This window comes from Alosa sapidissima, chromosome 2 (genome assembly GCF_018492685.1).
Source record: "Alosa sapidissima isolate fAloSap1 chromosome 2, fAloSap1.pri, whole genome shotgun sequence".
NCBI classification, from domain to species: Eukaryota; Metazoa; Chordata; class Actinopteri; order Clupeiformes; family Clupeidae; genus Alosa; species Alosa sapidissima.
In genome coordinates, this window is record NC_055958.1 from 28,352,156 (window position 1) to 28,373,924 (window position 21,769).

Here is a 21,769-nt window from a genome sequence, read left to right on the forward strand (position 1 = left end):
ACCGTGATGGAGGGAAAGATGACGCCCCATTAACTGGAATGTCAGAGCCGGAATCTCTTTTCCCCTCACTGTTGCCTTCGACGACCCGTGTGATTGACGGCCATATCTCTGTCGCAGAGCCAATCGGCTTGCCCTTGAGTGCACCTGCGGTGTTCTCATGGGTGAAATGGCATCACATGCATTTATTTGCTCACAGAGTTTTAAAGTGTCATAATTTACCATGCTGCAGTGGCAATGTGGCTTTTGACAAAGACACATGCTGGGCCATTATGTGGGCCTACCGGTGTGCGTCGCAATGGTTCATCCTCTGTGTGTCTGCCAAGGCCTCATCTCTTCACCAAACCCCCAGTCCCCTCCCCGCCACACACACACACACACACACACACACACACACACACTTCCTCTCCTTTTATTCTTCAGTCTTCGTTTTCACCATGAATTTTGTTTTGGCTTCTTATCTCTTCTTATTTTGGCTTGTAACTGAGCATGTTGAGGCTGTGGGTAGCTTGAGAGATTTCTTTTTCACCTCCTCCAACCAGATTTTGTTATCCGGAGCCTCTCAGAGTTTGCCATGATCCCCCTCTTCTCCAGACCAGTGATCCGTGCCGTGTCTGACTGCCAGATGCTGATGTTTTAGAGGGGCTCCTCTTTCCATTGGAGCTGATGCAGACGTATGCGGAGTGCCCCCACCCAACGCACGCTGCCCGACTCCCCACTCCTGCAAATGTAAAATCAAAACAGCCACCGCAGAGGGTCTTTTTTTGTTGCTTGGTGGGGTGGAACCATGTGTGAATATCAAATCCCTCACCCTGGCTGCTATCTCTTTCTCTCTCTCTCTCTCTCTCTCTCTCTCTCTCTCTCTCTCTCTCTCTCTCTCTCTCTCTCTCCCCCTGCAGGGGTTGATCATACACACACGCCAGTCTGAAAAGAATTCTGCAAAGATGCCACAGTCTCATCATCGTTGACAGACGCCCTGCTGATTTCAGTCTCCTGAGAGTGATGGAGTTTGTCATGTTAATCGCAGGGGAGGAGCTGAGGCAGGCGAGTGGAGCAGGGCAATTGAAGTTGAAGGACCCAATTGACTCACAAACACACACTATCTCCATTTCAGAATTGGCTCGCAGTTTCTCTCTATCTCTCTCTCAGAGTAGGTTTGCAATTTGCTCTCAACAGTAGCCTATTACATCTCTAGATCTTCACACAGACAATGACATCCAACATGTGGTGTATTGTAAGATGTTCTATGCTACAGGTTTTGTAATGGGGGCTTTCTCAGAGAAGACATTGTTTTTTTTTTCACAAAAGATTAATGAAAAGGGTAATAATGGATTTTATTTAAGATGGATTAATATATATTATTTATTTATTTATTTATTACATTTTACAGTGTTGACTTTTATCTATGATCCAAATGAAATTGTATTTCACCTAGGCTACGTGTCGACCATTCAATATTTAGTTCATGCAGCCATTTCACATTATTCATATTAGTTCATAATTGGTAGACGCTCCCTAAGTTTACCAAACGGCAGTTGATGGGATGGTGGAGGACCGAGGGGAGGAGCAGTCGTTGCAGTAACAACATCCTGGACATAAGGGACTAGCGGCGCACATAATGAAATAAGGGAGGTGGAAACTAGCTGAAGATCCCTTCGCGGACAGACCTGAAATGATGGACATAGTTCTATTATTCAAAAACTGATTTGTGAAAGAGTCATATTGAATTCTTAACGTGAGCCGCCGAATTACCCACAAGCACATGTGAGATGATGCGCAGAGAAACGGTCTGCTACAAAACAGCAAGCTAACGTGAGATGCCTTTACTGGAAAAGGCGCAGTATCTAGCAATGCAGGCCGGTGAATCGGTATTAGTGAGGAAACCTAGTAGTAGCATTTATGCACGGGCATATTAACGCAGATATATTTTTTGTCGCGCAGCCGATTCGACTGTAAATACACTGGCTAATCGAATCGGCGGGTTATCCAGCCATTCTTTGGAGACACCACGGTTATCAGCGACACAGGCCTGTTGGAAAGAGGCTCTCAATACATTGAGATATTCAACCCAACTGATGTTTTATGCCGCCAGCATAATGTAACGGAAACTTTATTATTCACTCGGGTAAGAGAATATCGTTATTGATTATCGCAACTGAACGTCGTGGGAACACAGTTAGCCTGTTGGCAATGCGATCGTCGTTTGGATTTACATTTTTCAGTTTGTTGTTTGTTTTTCGATGTTTTTGAAGGGGAAGCCACTCGTGTCCAACAATCTAGACATCTACCCGATAGCCAGGAAATCCAGCGAACACACAGTTAACCTCATAGCGAGTGCAATCTCGTTGTCTTTTTGTTAAACTTGACGTCTGAATCTACTATTAAGGTCCATGGATCAGTCGGCAATGTCGGAATGATTTTCACGGTAAGTGGAAATATTAGCTAGCTAGCGCATTGCGTCCTTCTCAAAGACGGTCATTAATGTTGTTAAGGTAATGGACAGCTACAGTTTGCTGTTAGTTAGGCTGTAACTAGCCCGATAAACCGTATGAATGGTTGATCCTGCAAAATGGCACTTGGCTTGTGCAGGGGGTAGCCAGAGATCTTGCGATAGGCTATCATGAGTCAGTGAAGTAGCTCGTGCATGGTTCCCTAATGTAATCAAAAGTGGAGGACGACAACACTCAAATCGAAAGCATATCGTCTTCCTTCTTTTATTTCGAATAAGAGTTTCAAGTGAATCAGACGCATTCCTGCTAAGGCCAATCTACTTATCTCGTCCTGTGTTTGTGGTAACCTGTATCACGTGTGCCAGCAGGTGTTCTACGTGGCGTCACTTGTCTTGCTTGAGCTCGTTGTTACCTGTCAAACTAACTAACTAGACTGTTGAGTCAGCATAGCACCTTGTCTGCCTTATACAACGCGATATATTTTTGGAGAGATTCATTTGGATTTCTTAAAAGAAGCATAAAGTAATGTCAGCTGTCAGCTTTGTTTTTACTTGCTACTGGTAAATTAAGTAAATACCTCTCTATTCTAGAAGCTTTCAGCGGCTCATCCGCGAGAAGGTGAATGCAGGCTAATTTCCAGTTGATTAATGTTACTTTCCCCCTTGTTTCCAGGATGATGAAGAACATAACATTATAACTGATGGGAAGTCGTGCCTGGAATCAAGGAGACCGACACGAATTTGGAATCTGAGCACACATTAGCCGGAATGAGATAATAGCGCGGCGTATGCAAGATAACCTTGACACTTGTCCCCTCAGTTTCCAATTAGAATACAAAACATGACCACACCGGCTCTCTTGCCTCTCTCGGGCCGCAGGATACCGACTCTCTCGCCGGGTGCGTCCTCGTTTCCCCACCACAGGGCCACCCTGCGGCTCTCCGAGAAGTTTATCCTCCTCCTCATCCTCAGTGCCTTCATCACGTTATGCTTTGGAGCGTTCTTCTTTCTCCCGGATAATTCCAAACAGAAGCGCTTTGACTTGGGCTTGGAGGACGTGCTGATCCCGCACATCGAACCCGGGAAGGAAGGCAAGCACAGCCAGGTCATCATACATGGTCCCGGAGGACACGACGAGCACCGACACAAGTAAGACCCCCACTCTTATTTCTCGATGTAGTTTGTAATGTGTACAGTGTTATTGTGTGAATATATGCCATTTATTTTAAAGGACTATAATAAGAATCCAGACCTAGGGGATGTTCAAATCTCGAACTGATATCTGGTTCCAGGTAGGTTGATACCTGGTGCCAAATGAATGATGGAGTGGTCAGGGTTATTGATCGACCAAAGTGTCAGTCTGTTCCCGAGGCGGGGAACCTTCTTCAGGCTATTAGTGTTTTCAGACACTCTCCAAAATGTAGTAAAAAAGCAAGCACTGCAATGTTATGCAGTAGTTTCATCACTAATTGAGAGGTTACCACAGAGCCCCATACAATAAGATGGCCCTGTGTGTAAAAAACTTGTTGTTTGTAGGCTACTGTAACACTGATATTCATATTTGATATGCAGAATTATCAGTACTGCCTACACACACTCACACCCCCACACACACTTTTCAGATGTGGGTGATGCTACACAATGCAGCCGCTCAGCCATTGAGCAGTAACAGGAGTCCAGTTTAATATGGTCATATTTCACCTGTCCCTCTTTTTCTGTCTAAAACATGTCGTCAATTTGTCAGGTGATGGCATGCTGCTGATTCCGGTTGTGATTGTGGGGCGGGATGTCACTCGTCACTCAGCTAAATGACACGTTAACGAGACACATTCCATCTGTCAAAGCCCAGTCAGTCGCCCACCAAGGCATTCGGTTGCTGATGTTCCCCCAATTTCAACCAGCTGAATGGTCTGTATTACAGGCTGGCCTGTCCGTCCGATCACCCTTTGGGTTCTTGTCTGGCTGATTCAGAAAACACAGGCGGGTGGGAGGTGGTCACCTCACAGCGTTCACTCTACTGTGTGTGTGTGTGTGTGTGTGTGTGTGTGTGTGTGTGTCTGTGCGTGCGTTGTGTCTGTTGCCAGCTGACTGGCTTACTGGCCTCCTCTTTATCCAGACACCATCTCCAGCACCACACAACAGGGAAAATCCATTTTGTAAGATCTATAGGACCTCCAATGTCCCTATATCCCATGAGGGCAATAGGAGCTTCCCAACCGCCATTACACAATTGCAGTAGCTCTCCGATTGGTGGACAGGGAAAAGAAAGATGCAGCTTGGCTGAGTGAGTAATTAGAAACGATGAATAGTTAGCTGGAGCTGTGAGTTTAAGTACTTGGCTATGGTCCCCATGACGAGACGAGAAGAACCATAACAAAACAAATGACTGCTTCAGGATCTGTAATTGCAGAGCCGCTGTTGTGAATTGGATTAGCGTAATTGGAGCATAAAGTTTAATCCTCTTCAGGTAATCACTGGGTTGGTTCATATTTTGTCCACACAAATGTGATATTTGGGCAGCCGTGGTCTACTGGTTAGCACTTCAGACCTGTAGCCGGAGGGTTGCAGGTTCGAACCCCAACCAGTAGGCACGGCTGAAGTGCCCTTGAGCAAGACACCTAACCCCTGACTGCTCCCCGAGCGCTGTTGATGCAGGCAGCTCACTGCACTGGGATTAGTGTGTGCTTCACCTCACTGTGTGTACACTGTGTGCTGTGTGTGTTTCACTAATTCACGGATTGGGATAAATGCAGAGACCAAATTTCCCTCACGCGATCTAAAGAGTGTATATATACTTATATACTTATATTTGTGGGGTTATATTATTTTTTTTTATCATCAGGCAATCTTGAGGTTAATTTTCATGTTACGTGCTCCCCACAGACACACGGTTTTACACACACACATGCAGGCAGGCAGACACACTCTGCTCACAGTCACGACAAGGAGCCCCGTTGTGTCCACCAGTGTGTGTGATGCAGAAACACACTGAATAGGACACTAGTTAAACTCACCTGTAGGCATACGCAAACAATAGAAAGACCTGTACATGTAATGCACCACCACACGTTACACACACACACACACACACACACACACACACACACACACACACGTACACACTCACCATGCACACAAATACGTAACTATATTGATTTTTTAGTTTTTTGAGAACCATGGAGATGCTTATTCTTTATACACACATATACATGACACGTACACACATGCACACTCACTTCATCTGATTGTATAGGCTAATTAGTCAAATTCCAAGACAGTACTAATTTTTTATGCTCTTCGTGGCTGCATTATGTACTCTCTCTGTCTGCTCTCTCTCACACACACACACACACACACACACACACAAACACACACTGCCTGGAGTCCTGGTGTTTTTCCTACTGTGTGGAAGGTACCTGCTGGACTTGATAATGCCTGAGCCAGGACAGAAGTAGGCCACCATTACATGCATTGTGAAAGAATGTGTGATGTTTAGGCCAGCATTGTGTGTACGTGCTAGTGTGTGAGTGACAGAGGAAGGGGTGTGTTGTTTTGACCAGCATTGTCTGCCTGTGTGTGTGTCTGTGTGTGTGTGTGTGTGTGTGTGGGAGAGTGTTATGAAAAGGGGGTAGAACTTCGACCTCCTTGGTTGTGGTTTCCTCACAGATGTATTTGCAGTGGAGGCTGTTGGGATCGGGGGTTTGTGATGCTGGTGGTTGACCTGGATGGCTGGGCTCCAGAGGACAGTGATGCAGCCTTTGTCATTGTGGCAGCCATTTGAATAGAGTGTACACGGCTTGACTTAAAACTCCTGTCTGTTATTTGAAAGCCACAAAAAATGTGTGAAACCCTGACACATTGTTGTTGGACTGTAGGCACTAGTGTGTGTGTGTGTGTGTGTGTGTGTGTTGGGGTGGGGGTAGGGTCACTATGTTTCTGGTGAGTGAAGATGGCAGCGGCCACGGCAGTCGCGGAGCGGCTGGCATGAATGGAGCGAGGTGGGCAGAGAGGGCAGAGTTCACAAAACCAGGTCAGAGGCCCGTGTGTGTGTGTGTGTGTGTGTGTGTGTGTGTGTGTGTGTGTGTGTGTGTGTGTGTGTGTGTGTGTGTGTGTGTGTGTGTGTGTGTCTGTGTGTGTGTGTGTGTGTGTGTGTGGTGTGTGTGTGTGTGTTTACGCTCAGCTGTGATGGATTTAGATTAGTTTTTTCCTTTTCTTTTTATTTCAATGTTATTCAAATATATTAATTTTATGTATTAAAGTTTTTGCATACGGTAGTACTTTTAAATTGAAAGTTTTGGCATATCTGCAAAGTGTGTTTGTAAGCTTATATTGTGTGTGTGTGTGTGTGTGTGTGTGTGTGTGTTTTTGTTTGTTTCCTCTTTCCGTCTGGCTTACTGGGACCTATCTCCAGTGCTTTAAGCATGTGTTTAAGGCTGACTCGGCTACAGCAAGGTATTAGCGGCCGACCAGTTTCCCTCTTCAGACAGGCACCTGGATTACCCAGCAGGCAATGGGGCGGGGAAGAGGAAGTCTGGAAGGTAGTGGGAAGGACGAAGCAGAGAGGAGTGAATTGTGAGGAAGATGAGAAAATGGGACTTAGAAAGTATGAAATCTAAAGCTAGTGTAAAGCTAGTGTGGAAGTTGTTTAAAATATGTCATAAGGCCCCATCCGTGGCGCGACTGGCTGGGGCACCTGCACCGTACGCTGGCTTTAAATAATATCATAAAATGTTGAAGAATGGGGCATAACATCTAGGCCTAATTCTGACAAAGTCACTGGCGATGCCCATCCCTTGTTTTTAACTGTTTCATCCATTTTTTTTGTGCAAGGAGTGCTTTTTTTGAGATCAGACAGAGTTGACGGGTTGTGTGCGTTTGAGTTTGAGAGAGTGTACATGCATCGTTAGTGATGGGATGTGTTGCTCCTGCTTCACACATCTGCTTTTGCTGCAGGAGCTGTGGCACTGAAGGTGCCTCAGGATGATGGAGATGAAGGGATAGAGAGTGTGAAAGAGAGAGGGAGAGAGAATATAATAAATAAAAGGGAAATGGTGGAAGTGAGAGATAAAGAAAAAGGGAACAGGTAGGCAAGGCGTGTGTCCTCCTCAGTCCATGCAGTGGGTTATATGTCAGATCAAGGTTCACCGGAACATTTCCTTGCATCAATTTATTTCTGCTCCCATTGGCCAAGCCCCTCTCCATCCCATAATAGCGCCTACTACTGTACATACAGGCCTTGCTTCTTGAAGCAGGATTGTGGAGTAGAACATGCTGTTCTCCGACTCCCGCCATTCTCCAGCAGCCCCGACTCTCAGGCCTGCTCAGGCCTTATGTTGCCTCAACAGAGACTAAGTCCACTCTAATCCCCCACTCACCTTAGGGCACACACAGACAAAACACACACATACATTTGCCATATAAAATAGATTCTGTGTGTATCAAAGTTGGGATTAGCTCATGGAAATGAAGAAAAGGATTTTTGTGTGTGTGTGGGTGGGTGAGTGAGAGTTACACATCGAGCGAGTGGCGGTGAAATTATCTCGTGTAATAGTGATGTTGTCTCATGGCCAACCCACACACTGCTACAAGAATAGGCCTATCCGTGTGAATATTCATCAAGGCCATTCATACGCCAGTCACCTTGAGCTATGTGTGTGTATGTGTGTATGTGTGCGTGCGTGTGTGTGTCTCCGTGTGTCTCCATTGTGTAGTGACGGGATGGTGGCCTGTGGCCGGCCGCTCCTTTCGTCACCGTAATTTAGTGGATGAAAAACAAAGCAATCCCACATGTCGCGCTAACAGAAAAGCCCTGTGCTAATCCCCAAACCCAAAGCAGTGAATGTATACCCTGGAAATCCAGAGTTCTCGCGAGAACACAATGGAATTGTCTCTGCGAGACACTGGCAATGAGCAATGATGCACGTTACTTTTACCCCAACATTCCGGGGAACCAGCTAAACTGATGAAGACAGCGCTGCAACGTTGGAGGACAGTACATATTGGTCGTAGTGTTATCCGATTGCCTGCAGTGAGATTTTTAAATGCATGCTTGTTGCCGCCCCTCGAGTTGGGCCATTACATTGTTCTTGGCCAGACCCTTAATCTTTCTAGATTATCAGGGTCTGGATTTTCCAGGCTAGTGGATGTACAGTATGTGGGGCAATTGTGCAAGGCTTAAAGCCTGCTCTCCTTGGAAAAGGCAAAAGACCGGCTTGCTTGGTTCTTGTGGTTTTGCAAGGTCTAGCTCTGCAAAAGTCGGCCTAAATCTTAAAGGCCGTATTTAGAACTCTCCGTTGAGGGGTTATTTAGAACTGTATACAGTACCAATTTGGGGCCCTGAGGAACCATTTCTAGTTCTGAAGAACACTACCTGCCAAAAAACCATTCCTTGGCATAGTCAAAGCCTTAACATGGGAACTGAACCTACTAAAAACAGAACCTAATGAAGAACCATCTCTCTTTGCTGGTCTTGTGCCAAGATGGTGGGCGATCGCTCGCTAATCCAAAGATATGTGCGTCCGGAGTGGTGAGATGATTTGTTTGAGGCACGCACACACGCACGTGGCTGAAACTCGGGGCTCGCTTGGTACGTGCTGCTGCCCACTCATCATCTGCGTGAGCACCAGCCCGTTTTTCAGGAATTGGCCCGAGGCGACGAGCTGGACGGTCACTGCTGTCATCAGACGTCTGAGAGCTGTCCGTCTCCGCCGTCTCTCAGGCAACGTCGTGGGAGCCCTTTTTGGTCCGCTCGGACTGATTGGCCCTCGGCTCTCTTCCTGTGGAAATCACCTTCTGCTCAGATGTTAAATTGCATCCATGTGTTGTCTTTTGTTTGTGATTTAACTTTTTAATACAACTTTACAAAGACGAGTGAACAAGGTGAGATCACAAAGATACCGACATTGGTATAAACACGTATGACAATACCAACTGGAGTTTTCATACACGACAAGGAAGGAAAGGAATTAAGATTAAGAATGAAACTAAATCAATTACGGTTGATTTATAAGGAGATACTAAATGTCCAAACAATAATAAAAAAACAAATTCCAGGCAGCCACTGATTTGACCCTTGCCCTTTTAACCCTGGCCTTAGTCTGCAAAGGTCTGAGGCATGTGTGAAGATGGGATGCTTTCAAAATGATATGCATAATTTTAACAGCATAGTTTTGTAGAGCATGCAGAATAACTAATGCATGAGAATACTAAGGTGCAATAAAATAAATAAATAAATGTTAAAGAAAAATGCCTAAATCTTTTGCACAGAACTGTGCATGCTCTTGCACTATTGACCCTCTTTCTCACTCTGGTTTGCTTTTTCACACGTTCTCACTAACTCTCGGTCTCTTGCAAACACACACACCAGTGTTTCCTCTATGTTGATTTGGTAGTGGCGGCCCCCCACGGTTTAATTTTCTTCCCCCACGGTATCAGAAATGAGGCAGACAGTACAATAGTCGCAGTTGCCTTTCAAAATTCATTGTGCAGACCTGTTGTAGATTCTCCAAATATACAGCTCAATCACAACTAAAAAAATAATGCCTAAATTGTGTGTGAATAGAGGTGAATACATATAATTGTTTGTGTTGCAGCGAAGTGTCAGTTGTCATTTCCGTGGGACGGTGGGGGGGGGGGGTGGTTCGGACAGGCCTGCCCCCCCTGCTTAAAAAAATCCTAGAGGAAACACTGCACACACACAGACTACACTTCTCAGTCAGACGAGACACCCAACGCCTAAGCTGCGGTTTCTCGGTCAGCCACTTGCCCACATGCTCGGCCTCAGTCTCCCCTCCCCCCTCTCTCACCTCAGCCGTATAGAGGAGCTCTTTGCCGTCTGTAGCATACATCATTACCACTACCATGTACTGTGAGCTGATGGAAAAACCTGTTCCTAGAACAGCGCTGGCACACTGAGAATATTCATGCATGTATAATGTATGCTGTATAATGCATAATGTAGTCCATATAGTGTGTGCATTATGTAGATGCAAGTGTGTAATGTATAGGCTATATGTTCTTCTGCAAGGAGGCTGCAGGTAATCTTGTGAGTCTTATTGTGAATGTGAGTGTGAGTATGTGTGTGTCCCAGCTGTGGCCCTTGTCTGTGTCTATATTTAGCCACCCGGCCCCTGTGAATGACCGCTAGCTCTGTCAGCACTGATGATGTTAGCGGCTGAGGCTTGCTAATCTGTTATGTTCGGAGTTTTCTTTAAAACGCACATGTGAGTCGCGCTGCCAGATCCTCATTGTGTTCAAGTGTAACACACACACACACAATTTATTTGTAATCCCTTATGGTAGACTTAAATGAGTTTCTTGTGTATGTGTGGTTTGCCTCATCAGTAGATCGGCTTTTAAGTGGTGGTGTGTGTGTGTGTGCGCGCCTAGTAGATGTTCTGGAGACTGGAGAATTCATTAGTGCCAGCCTTCCTCCCGATGAGATCATCTCCCCACTCTGGTGTGTGTTTGTAGAGTGGTGAACAAGACAGTGAGACTGTGTGTGTGTGTGTGTGTCACCGTTTACTGTCTCCATCCGCCTCTTGATCATACTCTCTTTCCTTCATCTCTACTACATCCTCCTTTTTCCTCTCCTCCGATTTTGCCTTTGCATTCTTTTCCTCTGTTCTTTTGTTCCACATTCTTTTATCTTTTCTTTTTCATTATCTCATCTTCCCAGGTGTCCCTCCCTCCTTGTCTATGACAGTCATGCTGCAGGTATTTGTGTAAAGGACACATTAGGACACAGTGCCTCTGGTCAGGCTCTGGTAGAAAATGACTGCAGCTCCTTGACAGTGAGCAACATTCCATTCTCACAACACCTTTCCCCAAACCTGCCTATTGAAATGCCAGACGATCGCAGATTCTTCTTCTGCTGCCTTCTACTGTTTCAAACTGTTTTTTCTACACTGGGGGTTGTTCTTTGAAATGAGTGTGTCCTGCACGGTTGGTTAGAATGACTGCTCATCAAAGCTGGTCTCTAAGCAGCTTTGAACAAGTGTTAACCGCGCCTCAGAACAACAGCAATGAATGAAGATGACAAGAGTAGGACTCTCTTAAGGAAAAAAGACAAATTGCGTATCGTATAATCCCATGCTTTGCTTGTGGTAATGCACTGCTAGAACAAGGCTAAATGCGATTGGGATAAATCTGACTGAAAAGAAACGAGAGACACCCCTTCAGTTCTGTAATTTCCCCACTACATTTCTGTTTTGTTGTCATGTGTGTCTCTCTCTGCTTGCACTTTGTACTTCTCCATTCGGATTTACACTGTCATTTTCTGCTCTCTGCACTTCTTTACCCCTGCCCTCCATGGGCTGTCGCTCTCTGCACTTCTGCTCTTCTTTACCCCTGCCCTCCATGGGCTGTCCCTCTCTGCACTTCTGCTCTTCTTTACCCATGCCCTCCATGGGCTCTTCCTCGGCTCTACCAAGGCTAAGGGGATTGTTGTCAAGTTTACCCTAGTGCTGCTGCTGAGTGTGTACATGGAGATCAGCTTCTGCGGTGGCCAAGCTTAATCACCAGGTTATCACCGTGCTACTGGAGCAGTGGCTAGTAGTCATGAGAGGCATAAGTCTCCTGGTGTCAAGGTTAGTGAAACTAGGCCTATAGATATTAAAGTAATGCATGCTTAGGTGCCCTGTATTACACAGAAACCAGGAAGGAGACTAATGCCTTCCTGTGAGAATGCCACACAGTCATAGTCCTGGTATGCACATTTCGAGTCCTGCTTCTTCATTTCTTCAGACAGAAGCCCTTTTTCACACGTGAAACTAGATAATGTATCAGGTGAGAACTACGGATAAAAAATGGATGCATGCGTGGATGGATGTTAAATTGCATCACAAAGACATGAGACGCTCCTGAGGGAGATCATGGGACATGAAAAGGGGCAAAGGCTTAAGGTGATGATACATGGGAGCAACTTTTGGAGCAATGTTGCTGGGCAACCACACAACCTGTTCCATATGTTCTGATGATCATGAAACTTTGCCTGCTGATGGTTCTTTAGAAAACAAATTGTTGGTCAAAATCAATAGGAATGTGCCAGAACCACAACCATTCCCCTGCAACATTGCTCAAAAAAGTTGCTGTGTTTATCATCAGATTTGCTCTGATATCAATGCGGTGAATGTAGGGGGAGAGGTCCCCCGTCTCCTTTGTCCTTCTCAAACACATTAATCCAATGATTTTTAATGCCCACTGGAGCTGCTGTAGTGAAAATTGTTCATCAGGTGAAAGATGAACAGTTCAACTGTAGCAAGATGAACAGTTCAACTGTAGCATTTTGCACCCATACCCAAACAATGCCATACAGGTACAATATACATCAGTAGCCTGAATTAAAAGGTTCTCAGTGGGACTGAGGTATTACGGTGTTGCAGTCCTAATGAGTCTGAGCTGCATTACCTGCACCCACATTAACCTCAATCTCCCAAGAGGCTCAGAAGAAGACCTTTACTGTTTGCTTGTTTGTGTTTGGGCATATATGCATACGTGTGGTGTGTGCGCCTGCATGCGTGTGCACGCATGCATATTCAGGCATGAGTGTTTTTGTTTATCTTTCTGTAACTGGTGTGTGTGTGTGTGTGTGTGTGTGTCAGGTGCTTGCGATGACTCATGCTTTCAGTATGAGGTGAGAGCCCCTTACTAACATGTCTGAGCTGGAGCTCTTGGGCTCCTCAAATAAGTTATGTGACACTGTGCACTGTAATGATGCCGTATCTGTTACTGCCCCTAAGTGTGTGTTTAAGCGGTCAAGGCTGACCCTATGTGTGTCTGTACATGAATAAAGCACCCAGATTCTTGCCTAAGACAACAGTCTCTCTCTCTCTCCCATGAGCCATGACTTGCTGTCTCTGTGGTGTTCCACCTCTCTCTCTCTCTCTCTCTCTGCCAACTCTGCATGCCAGTTTCCACTCGTCCTCCCAGTCTGACCCACCAGGGTGCCAGACCTGAGCCAGGGCTCTGACAGCCAGTCCACTCCAGTCCAGCTTGTGCAGGTCCCCCTCGCCTCGCCTCCCTTATCCCTTGTAAATCTCTCATATGCTGTTAAATGGGATATTGCTGATGCCTCCTGACCTTACCGCTCAGAGGCGGGAGTGAGTGAGTGATAGAGAGAGAGATTTCGGTCCAATCAAAGCCAAGGTCAAAGGGTGACTTCGCCCGAGCGTGCGTTGTGCGTGTATTAACAGACGTGGGTGGTATTCTAAGTGAATTGGATGAGGGACCGTTCCCTTGGCGATTAAATGTGACCCCTCTCAGGCCGCGATGCCGTGGCAGCGAGTTGCTGCCGTAACCGCAGTAACAGGAACTGAAGAGAGATGCAGACGCCAACCGCCGGCGGATTCACTTACGCACTCGTGAGGAACGAGAAATGAGAAGCCAGAGAACGTCCATCAGAAGTAAAAAGGCCGTGTCTGATGGGGCTATGAAACTGAGAAGTGACTATTTGGGACGCTGCGAAACTGCAATGTTTTTTTTTTTTCTTAAGATTTTTAAGATTTAGGAGTGAGGCGATGCTGCCTTGCTATTTACTCCACTTGGTCGTTTCGGTCGCTCTCTCTTTTCGTGATGTTCACATCAATTTTCCTTTTCCTCTGCTCGTTTGCCTCTCTTCCTCGGGTTAGCTCACTCATTCTGCCGTGCTAGTCGACATCTCTCAGGCTGAGCTTGTTGGAATATATCACTTTGTCTCTGTCCATCAACTTCTGCGGTGTAATGGTGCCAAGCCTTCTGTAAAGACTACTGTGTGTGTGTGTGTGTGTGTGTGTGTGTGTGTGTGCCTAAGTGTCTGTAAGATTGTGTGTGGGTGAGAGAGAGAGAAAGCAAGTGAGCAAGAGATTGAAAAGGAGTGAGAAAAATAAGTTCCAAAAGGGAACAGAATGAGTGATGGATGGTGTCGTGGATAAAATGGTGGAATGAAAGGGTCGGGCTCCATAAGGGCCATAAAAGAGCGAAAGAAGAAAGGAGCAGGTGATGTGAGCGAGGGAGAGAGATGGGGAGAGAGAAAGAGCAAGATAATGAGGGATGGAGACTATTGGATGGAAGTCTCAGAGTGATGCTGGCGGAACGTTCTGGAAGTGTTAGATGCAGGTGAGTGAGTTGGATATCTGGCAGCCGTCCTGTGACAAAATCTCAGGTGACTGTCTCCCGCTGTAACACTTAAGCCCAGAGGCCTGTTAGAAGTGCAGACACACATTCAGTCTGACACACACACACACACACACACACACACACACACACACACATAGGCACTGTTCAGCACACACAAGGACTGGCGCATTCTCTTCCTGCTGCCATCCTTCATTAAGCCAAATGGGTCAGCACAAAACCAGGACACACCCAGAGACCACAAGAGGGGAGAGGAGGAGGAAGAGCAGGAGGAGGAAGAGCAGGAGGAGAGCCCACAACAGTGGGCAGCCGTGGCCCACTGGTTAGCACTCCGGACCTGTAACCGGAGGGCTGCCGTTTCGAGCCCCGACCAGTGGGAACGGCTGAAGTGCCCTTGAGCAAGGCACCTAACCCCTCACTGCTCCCCGAGCGCCGGGATTAGTGTGTGCTTCACTTCACTGTGTGCTGAGTGTGTTTCACTAATTCACGGATTGGGATAAATGCAGAGACCAAATTTCCCTCACGGGATCAAAAGAGTATATATACTTATACTTAACAGGAGACATCCAGAGAGGGAGGGAAACCAGTGAGGGGGAAAAGAAAAATAGAAAAAGAAGGAAGGAAAGAAGGGAGAAAGATTAAGACAATAATAATTATAATGGTCTTTATTTATAGGCAATAATAATTATAATGGTCTTTATTTATAGAGCACTTTTCTAAAATCAAGTTACCAAGTGCTTTACAAAGGCAGAATAAAAAAAAAAAACATTTAGATTTCAAAAGAAAACAAACAAAAGCAGTTAAATTAAGTGGACCATACAAGCATAAAAAAAAAAAAAAGCTTTTAGATGTAAAAACAATACAATCATCTATAAGAAGGTCCCTTTAATAGAAATGAACCCTAGACAGATCAAAATAAATTTAAACTCAAACAAAGTCAGGAAAGGCGATAAAAGTGGGTTTAAGGAGAGACTTAAAGGATGATATTGATTCTTCAGGCAACTCCTTCCAGAGCCTTGGGGCCATGACGGCAAATGATCTGTCCCCTTAAAGGTGCCATGTGTAATATCCGCCAAAAAATCAATTCATACTCCACATTCCATAAAAGATTGGGGCAGTAAACCTCCAGAAAGCGAGTTGGTCTACCCTAGAGTAATAACCAAGACACGTGTATTGCATTTTGGCTGGCGGTTATGTTGCCCGCATACCGCCTCCCATGGCCGAAACTGGAATTATGACACCTGTCGGGCTGTGGCTAGTAATTTAGCATGCTAATTCAGGTTGATATCTCTGCAGCACTATACCGTGTCATTTTTTTAATGACATCATCGCCCTTATTTCTTCTCATTCTTTTGATGCGTGTAGCTCATTTTTTGGATATTTTTACCTCAATTCTTACACATGGCACCTTTTAAGTTTTTAGCCAGGCTTCTGAAAGTTTAAATGTTAAAAATCCTCCACCCAAAGATCTCAAAGTAAGTGCTATGTTCATCTGCACAAACAGGTCAGATCTATAACTGGGAGAGAGGCCATAAAGAGCCTTAAAGGAGAAATTCGGCTGATTTTGACATGGATCTTGATCGCTACACGTCGCTGAGTACTGTTGATAGGAAAAATAACGACCAAAATCGGTAGATGATTCCCCCAGACCTAGCATTGTAGCTCAATGGGAGTACTGGCCATTAGCTGCAGCTACTCCAGTTCGGTAGCACCGATTTTGGTCATTATATTTCCTATTGACAGTATTCGGCGACATCTTGCGATCAAGATCCATGTAAAAATCGGCCGGATTTCTCCTTTAAAAGTAATCCGTTAACGTTTAAAACAATTCTAAAACATATTGAGAGCCAGTGTAGACAATGTTAGCAAGAAAGCGAGGGAAAGAGAAGAAATGATGGCAAGAAGGAAAGCCTGAGAGTGTTTGAAGGGACCCGGTCATCCAGTGTGGCATTGAGGGCCACTGAAGCCTGACTGGCCCCACTTAGAGGGCCACAGCGGGAGCCGATAGCGTCGACCGACTGTTCCCAGGAGCGCTCTCCGCTTGAGGGGTCACTCAGACGGCCAACAAACAAACACACGGACCAGCTCCTCGGCCTGCTCGCTCACGCTCTCCCTTCCTGAGGTTGGGCCAGGCGTTAGAGAGAGAGAGAGAGAGAGAGAATAAAATAAAGGAAATCTGAGCAGTTAAGCGGCATTGTTTCTGCCTTGGGGTGAACTAGGCCAGGCGGTAACTCCATCTCGGGAACTCCATTACGAATCTCTGTGCTTCACAGAAACTCAACAACAGGGGACTCCATTTTGGCTCTGTGCCCTGCAGTTGCCATCTGAGGGACTCTTGTTATGGTTCTGTGTCTGTTCAGGAAATGCTGCTTTGGCTCTGCACTATAACAAAACTCCACCCAAGGGACCCCTGCGTTGGCTCTTCGCCGTAGTGTTAACTTCATGGGGATTATTGTACAGTTATGAAAAGCCATTTTCAGGGGAAAATACCTTTAACCCAAAGGGGATTCAGCTGTGTTTCCTCTTGCTTATTTAGGGATGCTTATTTAGGGAATGCATGATGGGCTTGTCTGTGTGCGAGACCCTGCAGTCCACTGAAACAATGTCTGAGGAGACGCCATGTTGGCTCTACACCCCACAGCAACTGTGTCTGAGATCAGCCATTATGGCTCAAAACCCCCACTCACCCACCAGAAGGCACGGAGCTTCACGGCACACCTCTGTGTGTTTTATCGTCAGATCAAAGCTTTCTTTCTTTCTTTCTTTCTCCCTCTCTCTCTCTCTCTCTCTCTCTCTCCCCCCTCTCTCTCTAGTTCCTCGCTGTTACCCTAACTGGGGGGTCTTCTCTAACCCCTGCGGTGCAGCTGTGTTTGTTTGTGTGCTACTTGTATTTACATGTGTGGCTGCCTGTTCACTCTGTGTGTGTGTGTCAGTCCCACTCTTTACTGCACTGATGTGTCTCCTTTGGGCTGAGGGTGTTCCACAGGGGAGGAGGTAGAGAGAGAGCGAGAAAGATGGGAGGGAGGGAGGCGGGGAAAGAGAGATGGAAAGAGGGATGGATGAAGAGAAAGGAGCAGCTGCTCAATCTTCTAAGCAGATTGCAGATTCAGAGCGTAAACAGGGCAGAACAAAGTGGCGGCTGCATTTTAAAGGACCCAGGTAATCACACACACACACACACACACACACACACACACACACACACACACCTGGGAAGGGGGGGGGCATAATGAGATGAGCACAGCAGAGTGTTCCGACCAAAGTGAGAGTTGAAGGAGTCGTCTCGTCATACTTGTCATTTACGTCTTATATAACCTCATAACCTTATAACCTCACTGCAGGTTTTATAAACTTCCCCCATTCCCTCGTATGACTGTCTGTCTGTTGAGATGGCTGTCTGCGTGCCTGACTGTCTGAGAGGACTCTTTCTGGAACTCTCTGTGGAGTTGGGGGCAGCCTATGGGTGTAGGACCGCAGCGAAGAGGCAAAGTCTCCCCAGGTGCACGCTAATGTGAAGAGAGGAGAGAGTGGCTCGCCCTGGTTGAGTCTCAGGAGAACTGTGTGTGTGTGTGTGTGTGTGTGTGGACCGAGAGAGAGACTGAGAGAATGAGATTGTATTTCAGGTTAGTTCTCTGGGGTATTTTGTAGTGTGTGTGTGTGTGTGTGTGTGTGTGTGTGTGTGTGTGTGCGCGTGCGTGTGTGCATGTTTGTGGGCCAACATCAGATCATCAGATCCTTATTTTGCGACCCCATTTATTTCGGCCTCTTCACATTTAAATCAGCTCTGCCTGTCACTGTGCCTCTCCACCACAACGCCACTGTGATCCAGCGGGCAGACACATCATTTTGTCACTGCGCCTCATGCACTGCCCTGTCCACTGGAACTGCACTGCACACAGAAATTTGGCTTGATAATGCAGCAGCATAATCACCATCGTCATCGCCACAAGAACAAAAGGGAGGTGTGTGTGTGTGTGTGTGTGTGTGTGTGTGTGTGTGTGTGTGTGTGTGTGTCACAGTCTAGGCCCAGATATTAGAGCGTAAGGGAGTCTCTGTTATCACATCTCCTGTCTGTTGCTAATAGGTCTGGCAGTGCAGAAAACCTCCAGCTAGCCCAAGATGATAAAAGGAGGTGGGGGGGGGGGGGTTCTTCTATCCTCCCCTTTTTTCTCTCTCATCCAATTTCTTTCCTCTTTTGTTTTCTCCATCTTCTCTCTATCTCTTCCCTCATTGTCACTTCACCCTCTCAGTCTCTCTTTCCCTCTGTCTCTCCCTTCCTCCCTCTCCCTCTTTCTGCCTCCTGATCTCCTCTCTCTCTCTCTCTCTCTCTCTCTCTCTCTCTCTCTCTCTCTCTCTCTCTCTCTCTCTCTCTCTCTCTCCATCTCTTTAGGGTAAGCTTCAGAATGAGACGAGAGAAACCGCAAAACAAAAGCTCAATGCGCTGCTGTGTAAAGGGTCTCTGGGTTTTGTGAAGGGCCTCTTGTGAGAGATTTGAGAGTGTGTGTGTGTGTGTTGTCATGTCATGGATCTGCTTGTTGTCAGTGTCCATGCTGTATAAGGCTTTGTGTGTGTGTGTGTGTGATGTGGGTTTGAGTTGTGTGTTGTGCATGCTGTATAAGGCTTTGTGTGTGTATTTGGGGTTCGCTCTAGTGTGTATGTGTGTGTGTGTTTGTGTTGTAGGTCTCTATATGTAGCTGTCAGTTCGGTCAGCTCTGTGGGGACTCATTGTGTGGCTGTGTGTTCAGTTTTGTTGCCCTGTGTGTGTGTGTGTGTGTGTTCAGAAAGAGAAAGGAGTTGGGGGACTGACTGTGTGTTTGTATGTGGGTGGGTGGGGTGTGTGTGGGTGGGGTGTGTGTGTGTGTGCGTGTGAGGGACTTCAGGGCTGATCTGTCCGGCTTGTCAGAGACGCTGACTTCTCTGGCCCCTAAAACTGCTTCGTGACATTTGATCCCAGTAGAAACTGCTCTTGGCAATTGGAAGGTTTCCAATCACCCCTAAGCTGTGTGTGTGTGTGAGGTCGCCCCCCCCCCCCCCCTTGGGCAAATAGGGGCAAAGTGACTGCAGCAAGACCTCTTTCTTCAACTGAGAAAAGAGGATTCATAGGCATAACCATAACATTGTACACTGTTTCCAAAACGTATGAAATGTCTATAGCGTAGGGCAGCATGAGTTTTTCTGACAGATATTGTGATTTGATTTGCGATATCATTTTTGAAAGTCAAGTCTCAGTTCAATATTCCAAATTTTGCTTTAAGCTGTGCCACTTCTGATTGGTGAGCATTCGTCGTGCCTGAGAAGCACAGCACTCCCGTCGGGTGAGCTTCACTGTCTGTCACACAAGGAAGATGACGTGAGTTTAAGAATCATAGATGTGACGAGATTAACCATTGGACAGAGTTGTGTGCTGCACTATTAATCACAGCCTTTATCATTAGCTAATAGCTAAATTTAGATTAAAACGAATGAATTGTGCAGCCCTACTATAGAGGCATACGTATACATCTTCCTCTCTTTATGTGTGAAGAAGGGAAGAGAAAAGGCCACTTTCATTGTCTGAATAAGCCTCAGCCAATGCCTCCCACATCTCTCTCTTTCTCTTTCTCTTTCTTTTGTTCTTTGATTCTTCCTCCCACCTCTTTTCCTTCTTTCTCTCTATCTTGACTCTCCATCCATATATCGCTCTCATATTGCGTTGCCATGGCTAAAAGACGTTTCTTGGCTTCGCCATTGTTGCCATGGCAGGCTCGCTCCATCCTTCATGTTGCCGCCGTGTGTGTGTTTAGTGTGTATGTGAGAGAGTGTGTGTGTGTGTGTGTGTTTGCACCTGCCTGGTGTCTGTCAGAGCAGGCTCAGAGTGCAGCATCAGAGCCCACACTTCACAAGACAACAGGAACAAGGGTGTGTGGAGCTGCACCCTGCTCTTAGTGTTGCACGGTGTATCGATACTAAAAAGGTATCACGATGCCTTCACGCAAAAAACGATACGATTTCCGACGTTTTTAGAATCAATACTTTATTAAAATTAACGTTCTGTGTCTGCGTGAACTGCTGCTCTCATTGCTCCTTGCATGCATCTAGGCAAGTGGGCGTGTCAAGCAGGCAGCTCTGAGTGAGTGAGTGCGCAGCCAACGTCAACATACAGTAGTTCTTTGCCGATCGTCCTCGGCCTTGTGGATAAAACAAAAGGTGAAGTGAAATCTGCAACTATTTCAGATACATCGCGAATAGTGAAGGCAAGCCATCAGGTACACAGAGGCCCGTTTGTGAAATATGTTTCAAAGTCATTTAAAAGCAGTAGGCTACGCATGGAACTTGGCTAAACACCTCGCAGACATATCCCAACATTTCTGTTCAAAGAACGGCAGGTTAACGAATATGCTATAGAAAACACGACTACATGGTTAGTGGCAAGTTCTTCTCTTCTGTTTTAGTCTAGCCTAAGTGAAACGAGTAAGGTTCTCTGGGATAAAGCGAACCTTCCTTCATCAATGAATTTTGACGAGACCTAACGAGCTGTAATCATTTTACCAGTATCATTACCATAACTTGTAAACAATCTATTTCATGTTCGGTCAGTACTACTGGTAATATTTGTCATGCCATGTAGACTGCAATTTGTTCAATAAGTATTGCCCAGATGTAGGATAGGCTACCTGAAATGCGCTAATTAAAGCCCACAGCATATAATACCACCAAAGCGTGTTAAGTCCTAATAATAATAGCGGCTTATTGTTACGTTGTAGCAAATCATGTTATCAAAGAAATAGACGTAGGCTAATGTAGGAATGCACACAGACATATTGCAACAGGTAATGGTGTAGGCCTATCTGACGAAGACCTGAGTGGTTGGAACGTCGTAATTGTACACTGGGCGCAAAGAAGACTATCCTCACATTTTTCCCTTTGCAACTGTCAAAGAAATCCCATGAACACGGGAAGGCCTAGGGAAGCCTATACTGTACATCAGATGGCCTAAAGATTAGGCCCCTCTGCATAGCATTCAGTGATTTGCATGCAGTAATTTCAACACTGACCTTGATCTAGCCTAGTTTGGCTATTTAAAGCTACTTTATTGGCAAAACACAACACAATGTAAATGAACTATAACAAAAAATAAAGGACTTAATCACACAAAGTAGGCCTACTATTTTACTGACTATAAAAATAATAATTATGTAGGAAGTTTAGAACCCAGAATTGACCTGCACACTA

The 21,769-nt window shown here is 45.9% G+C and overlaps 1 protein-coding gene across 1 annotated transcript in view; it reads left to right on the top strand.

The window, feature by feature from the left end:
• The first annotated feature begins 1,548 nt into the window (after positions 1 to 1,548).
• The window catches only part of man1a2 (mannosidase, alpha, class 1A, member 2), a 109,544-nt gene continuing 89,323 nt past the window's right edge, over positions 1,549 to 21,769 (top strand). Inside the window, exons 1-2 of the mRNA XM_042078319.1 lie at positions 1,549 to 2,422; positions 3,120 to 3,595. Of these exons, the coding sequence (XP_041934253.1) occupies positions 3,288 to 3,595 (308 nt within the window). The 5' untranslated portion in view covers positions 1,549 to 2,422; positions 3,120 to 3,287. The remainder of the gene's footprint in view (positions 2,423 to 3,119; positions 3,596 to 21,769) is intronic.